General features: G+C 51.7%; 2 protein-coding genes across 2 annotated transcripts; one reads left to right on the forward strand and one right to left on the reverse strand.

Moving 5' to 3' along the window:
- Nucleotides 1-214: 214 nt before the first annotated feature.
- NCCRP1 (NCCRP1, F-box associated domain containing) lies at nt 215-3,514 on the forward strand. Its single transcript, XM_027619815.2, is given in 7 exon segments — nt 215-340; nt 342-513; nt 1,163-1,225; nt 1,311-1,362; nt 1,953-2,048; nt 2,598-2,736; nt 2,860-3,514. Coding segments are annotated over 7 exon segments (789 nt in total). The 3' UTR covers nt 3,001-3,514.
- Nucleotides 3,515-4,379: 865 nt separating this feature from the next.
- SYCN (syncollin) lies at nt 4,380-5,842 on the reverse strand. Its single transcript, XM_027618840.2, has 2 exons — nt 5,386-5,842; nt 4,380-4,562 (listed from the first exon to the last, which is right to left on the reverse strand). Exons 1-2 carry the CDS (start codon nt 5,778-5,780, stop codon nt 4,553-4,555), a joined length of 405 nt encoding a protein of 134 aa, XP_027474641.1. The 5' UTR covers nt 5,781-5,842; the 3' UTR covers nt 4,380-4,552.
- Nucleotides 5,843-16,442: the final 10,600 nt, after the last annotated feature.

The following is a 16,442-nucleotide window of genomic DNA, read 5'->3' on the forward strand; positions in this document are numbered from 1 at the left end:
CCGGACTCCTGGGTCCTGGAGGAGGGGACGACCTGCACTCCTGGGTCTGACGGAGCAGGGAGCTGGGTACCTGGCCTCCTAAGTCTGAGGGTGGAGGGCCCGGGGACCCGGAGCCTTCCCCTAACACACCCCTCTCTCCAACGCCCCGCCCCTCCCGCCTCCAGTTAACCCCAAGCCTGCGGAGGAGCCGGGGACAGTCGCCCGGAGCCCACGGATGGAGGAGGAGCGCGACCGACACGCGCTCGGCGGCGGGATGGAGGCCGACGAGCCCGCCAGCCCCCGGGAGCCGCCGTCGCCACCCCCGCCGCCGTCGCCGCCGTCCCCCGCGGCCCCCGACGCCCCCGGGCCCCCCCCAGCCCGAGCAGCCGTCGGAGGCCTACGCGCGGCAGCTGCTGCTGGAGGAGTGGAGGCCCCCCGGCGGGAGCCTCGAGCTGCCCCCGCGCCTCACCTGGAAGCTGCTCTTCCTGCGGCGGCCGCTCTACCGCAACCTGCTCCGCTCGCCCAACCCCGAAGGTGCGGGAAGGTGCGGGACGCGGCGCGGCACCCCGACCGACCGCCGCCCGGTCTCCGCCTTCCGCCGCGCGCGGTTCACTCGGACCGTCGGGCTCCTCATCTTTCTGTCTGCTCCCTCGTGTCTGTTCCCTGGGCTCTATCTCCGTCTCTCTACATCCTTCCCTGTCTCTTCCGTCATTGTGCCCCTCTCCGGCTCCTTGCGGCTCTCTCTTGCCACCCCGCATCGCCCTCTCTCTCTTTCTATGTCATACGTCCCTGTCTATCTCTCCCCGTGTCTTCCTGCCTTACCCTGTATGTCTACCTCTCTCTCCCTGCCTCCCTCCCTGCCTGCATTCCTGTCTCTTTCTCTAGGTGCCGCTTGCTCTGTCCCTCTGTCTCTGTCTCACCGGGACGCCCTCCTCCTCCTTCCCTCCTTCCCTCCTTCTTCACTGCACCATCCCTTCCCCCTCCCCCTTCGTCTCCCCCTCCCCCGCCCGGGGACATTCTCAGGACTCTCCCAGGGCCCTGACTCACACATCCCTGCCAGGCAGGTCTGGCCTGGTACAGATTCCTACCCTTCAGTAGAGCCCTGGGGGGAGGGAGGCAGGCGGAGGCCCAAGGGCTGGAGGCGGTTTCAGCCACTGAGGCTCCATTCACCCGTGCATTTCAGGCATCAACATTTATGAGCCAGCACCCCCTACTGGTCCCACCCAGCAGCCCCTGGAGACGCTGGGTAAGTGCTTGCTGGCTGGGCCCAAGGGGACGGAGTGGTCCTGGGGAATGGGCATGTTCTAACCCTCTGCTCCTCCACCCGCCAGGCAACTTCCGCGGGTGGTACATTAGGACTGAGAAGCTCCAGCATGACCGCAGGTGGGTGGCCAGGACCCCTGGGGCCCTGCTCCAGCTTCTCACTGCAGGGCCCAGAGAAACTGACTGTGTGCCCCTCTGGGCCTTAGTTTCCTGCTCCGTACCCAGGGTTTGTCACAAAAGAGGACGCCTGTAAAACACAGCACAGGCTCTGGCTGGGTCCAGCTTGCATATAGTAGGTGCTCAATAAATAGCCCCTATCACGGTTACTCTTCTCCCCCTCTTTCCCTGGGAGGGGGAGTCACCCAGGCCACCATCTACCCTCCATTAAACCGAGCCCTGCTTCTGCACGTTGGGTGAGACGGTGTAATTCAAGGGCTGGGTTGGGAGCCCAGCTCTGCCACTTTGCTGCTTGACCTTAGGCAAGTGACTTCCCTTCTTGAGCCTCTGTTGCTCATCTGCATCATGGGGCTCAGACAATCTGGCCCTCAGAGGGGAATGGAGGGAGCTGAGGCTATAAGGTGGGGAGTAAATGCTTAGCACCCGTACATGGGTGCTCTTGATGTCTCTACGAGGGCACCATGATCAAGGTTTCCTGCTCCCAAGAACCCCAGCTGGTCCCAGACCTCACCTCCCTGTGCCCTCTCCCGCAGCTGGACGGTGAAGCAGCAGTGTGTGGATCTTCTGGCCGAGGGCCTGTGGGAGGAGCTCCTTGATGATGAGCAGCCGGACATCACGGTCATGGACTGGTACGCGCCTCTGCGCAGTCAGCCTGCCCCGCCGGGTCACGCACAGGGCTCCCCAAAGCGCGAGCCTCACCTGTCCTCCCTCCCCTGGTGTGAGCTAGTCACCAAGACCCGCCTGCTACCGTTCTAGCCCCTTCCCTCTGAGACTTCCAGCTTCTGAGATGTGCCAGGCTGGACGCTCGTCCCTTCGTTCTTGGATGCTTGTCACCCTCTGTTCTCGAGACAAATTCCTCCTTATCCTCTGGGATTCTGCTGTACGTGGCTCCACCAGGAAGCCTTCCCTGACCACCCCCATGCTGGGTCAGATGCAGCATGCTCCAGTGCCCTGGACTTCCCCCATCGCAGCCCTTAGCATTCCGGATGGTCACTGTCTGGTGACAGGTCGGCCTCAGACTATGTGACTCCCACGAGGGCTCCGCGGGGGGCCATTGTGGTCACTTGGTCAGTGCCGGGGGCACAGAGCGGGAGCCAGCGAGTGTGCCTTGTATGGTGCTTAGGGCCAGGGGCCAGGGGCACTTCGGTGGCAGCTAATGGCCTGGACCCTACCCCCAGGTACGAGGACAGCCGGCTGGACGCGTGTGTCTACGAGCTGCACGTCTGGCTGCTGGCGGCTGACCGACAGACGGTCATCGCGCAACACCATGTGGCCCCCCGCACCTCTGGGCGGGGCCCCCCCGGCTGCTGGCTCCAGGTGAGCCTCTGGCCAAGCCCCGCCACGTGTTCATGTCCCAAGACCTCAGAGAGGGCGGAGGTAGGAAACGAGGGTTCCCGGGTCCCTGATGGCACTTCTCCCTCACCCCCGCTGCCGCCGCAGGTGTCCCACGTCTTCCGCCAGTACGGCCCCGGCGTGCGCTTCGTCCACTTCCTGCACAAGACCAAGAACCGGCGGGAGCCCGGCGGGCTGCGGCGGACGAGGGTGACCGATTCCTCCGTGTCTGTGCAGTTCAGGGAGTGACTGGCTGTTCGGCTCCCGGCCTGTTCCGACCCCTTGTCTCACGTGTCTGCTGCCTTGACACTTTCCGGATCCTCTAGCACCTCCCTGATCTCTTAGCAGTTCCCTGACCCCTTGCACCTCCCTGACCCCTTAGTATCTCCTTGTACGCTTTATCCCTTTGGATCTCTTAGCATCTCTTTCACCTCCCTGGCCCTCAGAAGTCCCCAGCCCTTAGTGCCTCCCTGGCCCTTTAGCTCTGCCCTGTTGTCTTACTGCACAGCACCACCTGTTTCCGTCATACCTTCACGACCCCTCAGCTTCTCTTTGATCACTTACCACCCCCCAGGCCCCTGGTTCCTGCCCAGCCCTTGATTTCCGACGAATATCTTCCCACCCCCTTGAATGCCCGACTGGCGTTTCTTCTGCACTCTCTGAGCTCCAGGAGGGCTGAGGGCAGCGACCACTTCTCCCCGAGCCAGTGCTCGGCAGATAGTAGGTGCTTCATAAATCTTTGTTGACGGATGAATAAATTCACGAGCCCAAGGATGCCAAGCATTTCCCTGGTCTTTGCTTCTCAGAATGACGGAGTTCACATACCCCACCGGCACTTCTGTAATCCTTTTTCTCGGGCACCTCGCTACCTCTGTGCCATTTGCAGCTCCCTCGATGACCTCTGATCTCTTCACATATCCCCAGTTCACAGCCTCTTGGCATCTCCACTTACCTCTCCGCTCGTATTTCGGCCTCTCAGACGCTCCTCACATTTCCTCTCCCCCTCCAACCCCAAATTCTCACCCCCCCAGAGCTGTCCCCATACCTCTCCTCCCTACAATACCCTCATTTCTCCTCCCTCATTCCTCCAGAGTCCCCAAAGCCATCAGGGCACCCACCAAGGGCCATCATCACTGGGGATGGTGGTGGGACAGATGGCAAATTTGACCTAAAAGTTTTTTTCGTGTGTTGGGGAAAGAAAGATTGAAAGTCTTTAACAACTCCTAAGTTCTCGGCCAGATCAAGCAAGAGACCCTGGTCTTAGCCTGGGGCAGGGTCCTTGAAGGCCCCTTGGTGTCCCAGGCCTGACTCCTCAGGGAGGCTGGAGGTCCCTGGCAGGCCAGAACAGCTGGGGAGCATTCGTGGGGAAGGGCTATCTACCAAAAAGTGCGGGAAGCATTTTAATGTTTAACAATCAGCCAGTGGTATTACTGCATGTTCCGTACGTGTCCTGTGGATGTGTGTCTTTTTGTGCCCACCTAAATCCACGGCCAAATCTCTGAGTACAGCCCCACCTCCAGCATTGTCCCAGGTATGGGCTGAGGCAGGCCAGACTAACCTGCTCTCTCCCCCACCTCACCCTGTCCTATGTGGACTTAGGTCCCAAGCTCGAGTAGAAGGCAGACGGATAACTTCAAAAGGGCTATATTGCAGGGAAGGCGCGGGGCGGGGTTGGGGTGGGGCTGGGGCAGGCAGAAGTTCTCTCCTCCTGGGGGTTGGGGCCTTCAGCAGACCTCGGTGATAAGGCCAGGCGAGGGGCTCTGCCCCGTGTGGGGGTTGAAGATGAAGTATCTTTAAGGCATCAGTAACACCTGCAACAGAATAAAAATTATCACCAGGGGGGTGCCAGGGGCTCAGAGATCCAGGGTGTGGGGGGGGGTTCTAAAAGGCTGAGATGGGGTGGAGGGCTGGGGCTGGGCTCCAAGTTCAGGAACTAGGCATCCTGGGGGCTCTTGGAGCTCTTGTGGAGGGAGAGGGACAGGTGAGGTGGTTTTGGAGAATGCTCGGACTAGATTTAGGGTCCCACGGTCTGTGCTCTCCCACAGGTGAGTGCACAGTGGACTGGGGGGGCAAAGTTGGATCTGGGGGGCTCCAGAACCTTAACAGGGACTTTGGGACTGGTTTCCAGGGCTGCGTCTGATCTAGAGGGTCTACATGGGTGGAGAGCATGAGGGTAGATAGCGTGTTCCCAGAACTGGGTCCGGAGTCTTGCGGTGGGTCAGTTTAGAGTCTGGGAGTCCCAGAGCTGGCTCTGGTGGCTCCAGGAACTGGGCCAACTGGCTTTGGTTCTGGGGGCTCCAGGGTGAGAGAACTCATGGCTCCCCATCCCCAAGCTAGGCCTACCTAGGACTGCAGCTCTGGGTAGATCGGCAGGTGGAGGATTCAGGAAGGCGGGAGGCAGGTGCTCCCAGAACGGAGGCTAGGGGCCTAGGGGGTGGAGCCAGCTTCCGGCTCTGGGAATCCCAGAGTTGGGCCCGGGAGGTCCGAGGGCCATGGGCTTGGGGGAGGGGGTGCGGGGAAGAGGAGGGGGACCTCCAGGATTGGTTCTAGGGACTCCCAGTGGGGGGTCGGGGGCCGAGGGGCCTGGGAGCCCGGGTTGGCGCGGCGGACGCGGAGGCGGGGCCGGGCGGGCACCTGCAGTAGACCGACGCGATGGTGTTGGACCAGTGGCCGAGGATGCCCTTGCGGAACTCTTCGAGGCGCGGGTAGACGCCGGTCGAGAACTTGCGCGACTTGCCGGCCTTGCCGCGTCGGGACCACACGGTGATCTCGCAGCGCGGGGCCACCACAAGCGAGGAGGCGACGTTCGTCCAGTCGGAGGGCAGGAAAGGCAGGTCGGCTCCCGGCTCCAGCGACAGCCCGGCGCCCCCGCAGCAGTTCTCGTAGTAGGGGTCGCTCTCGTCGTAGAGCTTGGCGCACGTGCGCGTCCCGTCGGGCTTCTTGAGGTCCGCGGCTGCCGGGCAGGCCGCTCGGGCGCCGGGGACGGCCGCCAGGGCCAGGGCCAGCAGCAGGGGGCACAGCGGGGACATGGCGACACTGCGGGGCCTCGTCCCCGCGCCCTTTTATGCATCTGACCGGTGGGAAAGGAGAAGCTGCGAGATAAGGACGCCCTCCCCAGCCTACCCCCGCCCCCCACCCCTCCCGGGGCGGGAAACCTTCCTAACCGAGGTCAGAGACCCACAGCCGTTGAACCGACATACTTGTGTACAATTTAGCAGCTTAAGATTTCACGTGGCAAACAACCCCCTTTCCAAATAAGGAGAGGCCAACGGAGGGGGAGGGAGAGGGGGCTGGGTCTCCAGGCTGGGCAAGTCCCCCTCCCCCCCCCCCCGCCCCGCCCCGCCCCGCCCGTCTGGGAAGCAGAAGCTTGGGAAAGGAGAAGCTGGAGATAAGGAGAGAGAGGCCCCAGAGGGGAAGGCAGACGAGGGGAGGAGATGAGGAGAGAGATCCCGCTCCCCTCAGGAGCAGGAGACAGCTTCCCAACCAAGGCTGGAAACCCAGAATCTGTGAAATAGACATATTTGCACAACACTCAAAAACCATTGTAAGGCAATGTCCAAAAGGCTTGGGGAAAAACTTGCAACACTTGAGACGGGATATAACTAATAGCTGTAATATATAAAGAGTGCTTACAAATCGTGGAGAAGAGATCAAACAATCCCCCACCCTGCCACCCCCAAGAAAGACAAGCCTTGGAGGGCGAGAGGGAAGGAAGAGGAAGCTGCCATCCCCCTACTCCCACTTCTCAGGAGCCAGGAGATTTTCTTAATGAAGATTGGAAATCTTGAATTTATAACATAAACAGAGGACCTATCGAGCTGTATAAAATGTAAACCTTTTGTACAGCAACAAACACAGACTAAACAAAAACCTAACCTGGGGGAAAACAGACAATTCTTGTAACATACAATAAGCAGTTACCAATCGGCAAGCAAAAATGACACAAGCCAAAGGAAAAATTGAGGAGCAGCCCAGGATGGATAGAGAGGCTGGGACCTCAGAGTGGGGCAGGGAGCTGGGCATCTTGGGAGCCCGGCCAGGGCCCTTTGGAGACTCTTTGGAGTTCCTGGCCTCCTGTTAGATGAGCACCAAGTCAAGCATGGATGAACCAATCAGACAAACGGTGGTTCAAGTCTGTGGCTCTGTGGGTAAGGCCAAATCTGGGCCTCAGTTTCCTCATCTGTAAAATGGGTGATATTTTCTTCCTATACTATAGGATTGTTATGAAGATTACAAGGGATAATGGAAAGTACACGGGGAATGGGGCAAAGGAACAGCCTCTGGAGCCAGGCTGCCTGGGGCCAAACGCCAACTCCTCCTTGAGCTGTCTGCACCTGATTCCACCTCTGGGCTTTAGGGAGACAATGATGGTATCCATCTCAGGATGCTGGTATAAGGGGTGAGTTAATCCACATGACAGCACTAATAGTAGGGCCCTTGCCAAGTGCCATGTGAGCATTTGCCATCACTGTTATTATGCCAGCCCTTAGCATGGTGCTCAACAAACATAAAGCAGCACAACACAACATCAGCACCAATCTGTTGTCACCCCCTCCTCGTCCCCCGGATGCTGTCTCCCGCCTTGGCCAGGGTAATGCAGTAGTGAAGAGCCAAAGGCTGGAAACACTTGGAAGTAGGTTCAAATTTTGACTCTGTCACCTTGCTGAGTGACCTCAGGCAAATGAATTCACCTCTCTGAGCTTCGGTCTCCTCCTGCCTTCAGTGGGATAACAGAAAATTATTACATAAAGAAATCTAGAACCGGGGTGCCTGCGTGGCTCTGTTGGTTAGGCATCTGACTTTGGCTCAGGTCACAATCCCAGGGTCCTGGGATCGAGCCCCAAAGTCGGGCTCCCCACTCAGCAGGGAGTCTGCTTAAAGATTTCTCTCCCTCTCTCTCTGCCCCTCCCCCTGCTCGTGCTCTCTCTCTCTCTCTCTCTCAAATAAATAAAATCCTTAAAAAAAGAAATCTATAACTGACAGACTAAAATATGATTCATAAACATTAGGAACAATCCACATCATTGCTATTTATAAATATAAATACTTAATATTTAATACTGAATGAAAACAGTATCGATATAAATATATAAGGCACCAAGTACAGTGCCTGGTACATGGAAGATGCTCCATAAACAGGAGCTGCTATGACTATTCTATGATTCTGAGACCCTGGATCCTGGCCTGGCCCTGTCGCAAACCAGACCTGGATCCTTCTCCCTCCTTCCATGGAATCTAATCTCCAGCTGCTAACTTCCCAGCCGGCCTCCTTGACCTCAGGGGCACAGAGCCCTCACCCTCCTAGCTCTGCCGGCCCTGGACTCAGGGATGGAGACAGGTAAGTGTAGTGTGGATGGAAAGGACCATGAGCGTCAAACACTGTAGCAACACAGGGCAGGAAGGAGACTCTGATAGGGAGAAGATTCGGTGACAGAACACAGGACCCAGGGGGCCACAGCAGATAGCCGGCGTTAGAGAGAACCCATGGAGACCCAGGGCGAGCGCACAGCATCCCCAATCAAGGGACACATACATGGGCAAGTGGGTAGGGACATCCCTGTGACAGTCAACCACTGATGGTCACTGAGTCTCACTCGTGAGTCCTAGGGAACAGCACGCATTGAGTGTAGACACATGCTTGGTACACACAGTCCAAGAGAAACACGGTCCCAAATAATGCGCCCCCCCAGCAGAAACACACCCACCATCACCAACAAGCCCCTAGCCCTCAAGCACTCCCACCCTACACCCCATGAAATCTCAAAAGCACAAAACCCCATACACACATCTGTCATGCCAGAGGGAGCACCCACAAGGCATCTTCGTCCAGAAGCAATTCCGTTACTGTTTATTAACACAAACTGGGCAAATAGTAGAAAAATAAACATCTCCTTTTTTTTCATTTTTTTCTTCAAAAAGTGTTAGAATGTCCTACCCTTGAGGAACCCCGTGAGCCTTTGAGAAAGACGATAAATCAATAATTCGAACACAATGTGAAAAGAGTTAAAACAGGGGCATGGCAAAGGACTCTGGGAATATAGTGGGAAGAATAGCAGGGTTTCTTTAATATCCGCTGATATATTTTGATTCGTATACTAAGGAAAAAATCTTCTCTTCAGATCGCACAGCCTTAATTCCACATTTTCCACAAGACCATAAAAAAGATTGGTATGCTAATGAAATTGCCACTAGTAGAAAAATAAAATATTCGTCTCAATTAGGGCAGTACCTGAACATAAACAACACTATAGGTGGCACATAGTTTAAATGAAAATGCAGTCTGTTGCATAAATACAGGAAAATATTCAGATCAGTACTCAAGTTCACACCGGATCATGGAAACTCACTACACTTCTGCATCGATATGGCACTGAATGGGATTATTTCTATATAATCCTTAAGGGCTAATATGACCCTCCAAAGCAGCCATAATTGTGTGGTTTGGAAGTAATGATTCTAGAAGTGTGGTCTCTAGATCAATGGCATCAGCATCCCCTGGGGACTTGTTAGAGATGCAAATTCTGGGTGCCTGGGTGGCTCAGTTGGTTAAGCATCTGTCTTTGGCTCAGGTCATGATCCCAGGGTCCTGGGATCCAGCGCGCCCCGCCCCCTGCGTTGCCCAGCGGGGAGTCTGCTTCTCCCTCTGCCCCTCCCTCCGCTTGGGTGCTCTCTCTCAAAAATAAATAAATTTAAAAAAATGCAAATTCTCTGCCTCACCCAAGTTGTTTGAATTAGAAACTCTAAGGGTGGGGCCCAATAATTTGAGTTTTAAATGCCCTCCTTGGGGATTCGATACTTGCTGGAGTTTGAGAACCACTGGGTTAAGGCGTTGGTCTTCTAAGGTTTCCTATGTCACTGATTGCTTATTGCATCTAGAATTGTCTGTATTGACACCTCAATTTGCTCAGCTCCTGTAAAATGGTGTTTCAAATAATTTTCCTGATTAAAACTAATTCCATTAGCAATGGAAAAAGGGACAGGTCTTGGAAGTCCCAGGTGGAGCCTCGGAAGACAATGCCTGGAATGCAAATGCTTCAAATGAACTTGAATCTTCTCCAACACAGACAAAATGTCAGTCATCATCTAACTTCAGGACGCGGCTGAAGACCGTTTACTCAGATTCACCTGCCCCAGGTGAGGCGCATTGTTTCCAGGTCTCCCCGGGTCCCATGGCCCCCTAGTGGTCTAGGCCAGAGCTACTCCCCCTTCACTGCGCCACAAGTCCCTTGGGGCGGGGAGAGTCTTGTTAAGATACAGATGCCCATTCAACAGGTCTGGGTTAAGGATCTAGGTTCTGCATTTCCTGCGAGCTCCCAGGTGCTGTCAGGCTGCTGGGGGCCACTGAGTAAGTGGCTAAGTGGCTCTCCCAGCTGAGACGGATATAGCAAGGATACAGCTGCAAATCGGGCACCTGCCACCAGGAGGGCGTGGCAGGAATTCAGAGGTGGACAAGGCCAAGGAGACGCCGGAGAGCGGTTGCGATTGAAAGAGAAAACTCCAGTGAAATTTCTGGAGGAAGCCTGTGCAGGAAGCGAAGTCTGAAACTCCTCGGGGCTGGAACAGCTTTAGCCCAAGAGTCCCTGCGGGTGCAGGTGCAGGTCCAGGTGCGGATGCGGGTGCGGGCGTGGGTGCGGGGGCCAGGGCGCGGTCAAACCCTCTGCGGAGCCCGAAGCCTGGCGGGGCTTCGCCGGCCGCCTGCCGGGTTAGGGGAGGCTTGGAGCCCTCGCGAGGTGGCGCCAGAGCACGGAGATTCCTCAGGCGGGCTGGGCGGGCTGGAGCCCGGGTTCAAATCCCGCCTTTGCCATTTACGTGCCCCGTGAACTTGGGCTCGTTGAACAACCTCTGTAAGCTTCAACTTCCTCGTGTGTGAAGTGGGGCTAATACAAGTTAGTTATAGCTACGTGTCCCTTTTTATTGCTTGTATTAGTCATTGGTACATTTTTTTTTCTTGATAAGTTTTAAGATATAACTGCAACCGTTTTACTAGTCTTTTCAAGTTACCGACGATAATCAATGTTTAGCTGTGTAGATTCCTCTCTATTGCATATGTGTTTTTTTCCTTTAATTTGATCTGCATTAATAAGAATAGCATTAGTTTCTATTGTGCATTTGGATTCTTTTCTTTCTTTCATTCTACTTTCTTTGAATTTTTGTGTGTGTGTGCCATTCTCGTCCGAGCATTTGAGATAGATGTTTAGGTTGCTTATATTCAGCCTTTTTTCTTTTCCCACGTTTGTACTCAAGGCTTTCCACTTCCTTTGTAGGAGTGTTTTTGGCTTACCTAAGATAATAAGTGTAGCATGCTGAGATTGTGTCAGGCACACAGAAACTGCTCAGTATGTCAACTGTTAGTGTTGGTGTTGGTTTTGATTATTATTATTAATCAGAGGTCTTAAAGACAGAGGAAGATTCAGGGGAAGAAGCCTGAATCAATTATGCATTGGTTTTCTATTGCTGCCATGACAAATTATTTTAAACTTGGTGGTTTATAAGCACAAATTTATTATCTGACAGGTCCGGAGGTCAGGAATCCAAAATGGGTTTCACTGGGCTAAAATCAAGATGTCCGCATGACTGCATTCCTCTGTAGAGGACAATCCATCTCCTTGCATTTTCCAGTTTCTAAAGGCTATTTGCATTCTTTACTTGTGGCCCCTTCTTCCTTCAAAGCCAGCAACATAGCATCCTCAAATCTTTCTCTGATTCAGACTCCCTCTTCTGCCCCCTCTCCCACTTTAGAGGATCTTTGTGATTACATTGGACTCACTCAGATAACCCAGGATAAGTTCCTTATTTTAAAGTCAGCTGATTAGCAGCTTTTTTTTTTTTTTTTTTATGAGAGAGAGAGAGCATGCATGCATAGTGGGAGTGGAGGGCAGAGGGAGAGGGAGAGAATCTTAAGCAGGCTCCATGCCCAGTGTGGAGTTCGATGCCAGGGCTGGATCTCTCGACCCTGAGATCATGACCTGAGCAGAAATCAAGAGTCAGATGCCTAACTGACTGAGCCACCCAGGCGCCCTGATTAGCGACTTTTGTTCTATCTGCAGCCTTAACCCCCCTTGCCATGTAATATAACATATTCATGGGGACTGGAGATTAGGACATGGACATCTTTGGGGGGGCAGTTGTTCTGTCTAGCACGGATTAGCATTGAGTTTTACTATAAATGAGGAGTATTCTCTCTTGTAGGAAGAGAGGCAACACCCAAGCTCTCTGGGGCTCCAGTGTCAGGGCCCAACCTCCTTCTATACTGTTGCTCCATCATCAACATGTGGCTTCCTCTTCATGATCCAAGATGATTGCTTGAGCTCCAACATCCACATCCAGACAACAGGTGGAGAATGGGAGGGAGGGAGGAAGAAGGAATGCCTCACCCAGAAGCACCACATGATCCTGCTATCTATATCCTGCTGTCAGAACTTAGCTGCAAGTGGGCACATGATGACACAGGAAGCGGTCTCAACTCAGGTTAGCCATTTACGGGACGACAGGTCAAGTTTCCTGTTACTAAAGAAAGAACAGATATTGAGATATGGTCACAAAGCTTGGGTAAGAGGCAGGTCGAGGGATTACAGAGAGTCAGATAGGACACAGATCTGCAGGAGAATTAAAAAGGGAGTCCAGCCTATCCACAACCTGGGTATGGTAGAGAGAAGGCCGGCTGCAGTAGGCTGATTAATGGCATCCAGCGATGTGCAGGTATTAATCCTGGAAGCTGTGAATGTGATCTTATTTGACACAATGGACTTAGCAGATGTGATTGTGTTAAGGATCTTCAGGTGGGGGGGATTGTCCTGGATTAGCTGAGTGGACCTTAATTGGAAACACATGTCCTTGTAAGAGGGATGCTGAGGGAGACTTGACTCCAGAGAAGAGGTGATGACTGGAGGAGAGATTGGTGTGATGTGCTTTGAAGATGAGGAAGGGGCCACAAGGCCAGGAACACAGGCAGCCACCAAAAGTTGAAAAAGGCAAGGAAATGAATTCTTCCCTGGATCCTCCCTGAGGAATCAGTCCTGGTGACACCTTGATGTTAGCCTTTGAAACCTCATTTTCATCTTCTGGCCTCCAGAACTATAGGAGAGTACATGGTGTTGTTGCAAGTCACTGAATTTGTGGTAATTAGTTAGACCAGCCATAAGAAATGAATATAGTGACCTTGCCCTAAACAGCTCATGTACCCTAGGAGAAGTAACCGGAGCAGGAGATTTCCTGAGAAATTGGGTGTTGGCTAAAGTTTTCCAGGAATCAAAGTGATTATGCATCCAGCACTTCCTCTTCTGGGTATTTACCTGAAGAAAACAAAATGCTAATTCCAAAAGATATCTGCACTCTCTTGTTCATTGCAGCGCTATTGACAATAACCAAGACATGGAAGCACCCTAAGTGGCTATCAGTGGATGGATGGATAAGGAAATATGGTATATACACACAATGGAATGTTATTTGGCCATAAAAAAGGGAACTCTTGCCATTTGCAACAACATAGGTGGGCCTTGAGAGCATCATGCTAAGTGAAATAAGTCAGAACAAGACAAATACTGTATGATCTCACTTATATGTGGAATATAGAAACAACAAACAAACAAAACAAAATAGAAATAGAGAAATAGAAATAGATTCTATTTCTATGAGAAATTTCTCATAGAAATAGAGAACAGATCAGTGGTTGCCAGAGGCAGGGGTAGAACGTGGGCAAAATGGGTGAAAAGGGTAAAAGGTACTAACTTCTAGTTATAGAATAAATGTCATGGGATTGTAATCACAGCATGATGACTACAGTTAATAATCTGTATTACATATTTGAAAGTTGAAGGGGTGCCTGGGTGACTCAGTCAGTTAAGTGTCTGCCTTCAGCTCAGGTCATAATCTCAGGGTCCTGGGATCGGTCCTGAATTGGGCTCCTTGCTCAGTGGGGAGTCTGCTTCTCCCTCTGCCCCTCCCCCAGGTCGTTCTCGCTCGCTCTCTCTCTCAAAAATAAATAAATAAAAACCTTGAAAGTTGCTAAGACAGTAGATCTTAAAAATTCTCATCGCAAGGAAAAAATGTCCTTCCCCCCCCCACTCATTCTCTCTCTCCCAAGTAAATAAATGAAAAATTTTAAAGATTTTGTCTATTTGAGAGAGAGAGTGTGTGAGAGAGAGCACTAGTTGGGGGGGAGTAGGGGCAGAGGGAGAGGGACAAGCAGACTCCCCGCTGAGCAGGGAGCTCGATGCGGGGCTCAATCCCAGGGCTCCAGGATCATGACCTGAGCTGAAGGCAGATGCTTAACCGACTGAACCACCGAGGTGCCCCCTAAATGAAATTTTTAAAAAAATAAAGAAAAACAACAACCATTACCTATTAGTCCTGAAAAAGTTAACAGGCATCCACTAAGAGCCAAGGGATGAAAGAAACCACCCTGCTCTGGCACAGTGGTGTTCAGAACCACGGAGAGCAGCCGTGGTGCTGCCTTCTTAGCACCGAAGAGTAGCTCTTCTTAGAGGGGTTTCCACTAGCCAATCTCTTTCTATTGATCATTATTGAGAAGATGGCAAGGGAACTTTTAGAATCAAAGTTTTTGTTGCTACTGGCTTGTTAGGTGGTCCAGTGTGGATCCGAACTTGAGCTGTTTTCTGTGCCCAAGAACAAAGCTAATCTGTCCTTGTCCCTGAAACCGGAGTTGGAGATATGAATTTAGGATGTATTAGACTGCCTTGTCATTCAAATTATTTTCTTACATTTTAAAGTGAAGAATCCATTTATTGGGGGGAAATTATAAATCTCTGCCCTACCTGACCTCAGGCTTGGCTATGTCACTTGTTTTGTCTCATGAAATGGAGGTAGAAGTGAAGTGGTGTGTATCATTCTAGAGCAATGCTCTAAGAGCAAGTGCATAGACCACCATGCGCTCTAATCTCTCGATTCTAAAACCAGCAGTATCTCAGTAGGGCTGCACCTTTATCCTGGATTCCAGTGAAGAACTGGCACTCAGTCTACCCATGATGATCATGTTGCCTGAATGAGCAATAAATCTTTGTTGGTATTAACTACTGAAATTGGAGGGTCATTTGTTATTATAGTATAACCCAGCCCAAGCTGACTGATATAAGAGTAATCAGCAAGAAGGTGGTTGGTGAATCCATGTATTTATGAATGTATATCATACATACAGGAATGTATGATATAACTGCAGAGAGACTATAAAGAGGGAAGAGAGAAGAGGGACAAGACCATGAGAAACTCCGGTATTTAAGAGGTGGGGAGAAGAAAGAGAACCCGTAAATGTGACTGAAAAGAAGTAGCCAGAAGTTGAAGGAATACAAGGAAAGAGTAATATAACAAAAATCAAATGGGAGAGTTACAAGAAGGAATTGGTGAGGAATGGGTTCTACACTGCTGAGAGGCCATCTGGGCTGAGAACCAGAGAAGCAGTCACAGGATTTGGCTATGAAGAGATTATTGGTGTTGAGTGGAGCTTTAGGGGCAGAAGCCAACTGTAGGGGCTATGGAATTGGAATAGGTAAGGAAATGGAGCCAATGGAAAAGAAAGATGGATAAATAGTTGGAAAGAAAAGTATGGACTAAGGAAGGGATCTTATAAAAGGTGAGCCTCATGATGGACAGGTGCTAGTGAACAGAAAGTTTTGAAATATAGAGGGTAAGAGAGGGGTAATTTATGGAGGAATAAAGTAGGAGGGGCCAGGATCAGTCACTGGCCCCAATTAGGCAGAAAGACAGCTCATCCATGGTGACAGGAGAGCAAGGGCAGTGTGGGGGAGGTAGGAGAGTGGTGTAGATGATGAGGAATTTCTACCTGGCAGCTTCTATAAGGTAGGGGGCAAGGCAATCTGTTCGGAAAGAGAGAAGCAACAGGGTAGTGGATATGAGAAAGCAGAGGTTGGAAAGAGCTGGGGTGAAACTTTCAAGAAACAGAAGTTTGAAGAAATAGTGGTGTCACAGAGATAGGGGTAGGCAGAAGAGCCTGGTTCCCTGGACTGCAGCCCCAGATTATTCATCTTCCTGACCCCCTCCATGCAGAGTGAATACAGGGACACCTTGAAGCCTTATAGCAATGACAGTCCCAGTGAATGATGGAGACGGAATAATTCCATGCAGCCAAAATCCTTCAGCTTTGAGGGAAATTCGCCTTTCACTTCCATGTGTGTCATTAAGGATGTTTTGACTGCAAGTAATAGAGAATCCTAACTCAACTGGCTTAAAAAGTGAGGTGAATGTTATCTCACACAAAAATAAGTAATGAATATAGACACAAAGATCTTTAACAAAATATTAGCACATAGAATTCAGCAAAAGATCAAAGAATTATAAACCATGATCCAATGGGGTTCATCCAAGGATGCCAGACGGGTTCAGTATTTGAAAACTAATCAGTATAATCCACCAAAACAGGCTAATGAAGAAAAGTCATGTGATCATATCAATCAATGCAGAAAAAAATTGCCAAACTTCAACATCCATTCATGATTTTTTAAAACTTTTAGAAAAATAGGAATGGAGAACTTCCTCAAGATGATAAAAAGCATCTACAAACCCCCCACAGCTAACATTACACTTAATGGTGAAAGACAGAAGGCTTTCCCCCTACAAGAGGGAAAAGATGCCTTTTCTCTTGCCATTCTTATTCAACATAGTATTGTGGTTCTGTCCAGTGCAATAAGGCAAGAAAAGGAAATAAAAGCATATAGAGT

The sequence above is a fragment of the Zalophus californianus genome, chromosome 17 (genome assembly GCF_009762305.2).
Source record: "Zalophus californianus isolate mZalCal1 chromosome 17, mZalCal1.pri.v2, whole genome shotgun sequence".
NCBI lineage: Eukaryota > Metazoa > Chordata > Mammalia > Carnivora > Otariidae > Zalophus > Zalophus californianus.

Coding starts and splice junctions, on each gene's coding strand:
- SYCN (XM_027618840.2), bottom strand. CDS start 5,780: ATGTCCCCGCTGTGCCCCCTGCTGCTGGCCCTGGCCCTGGCGGCCGTC.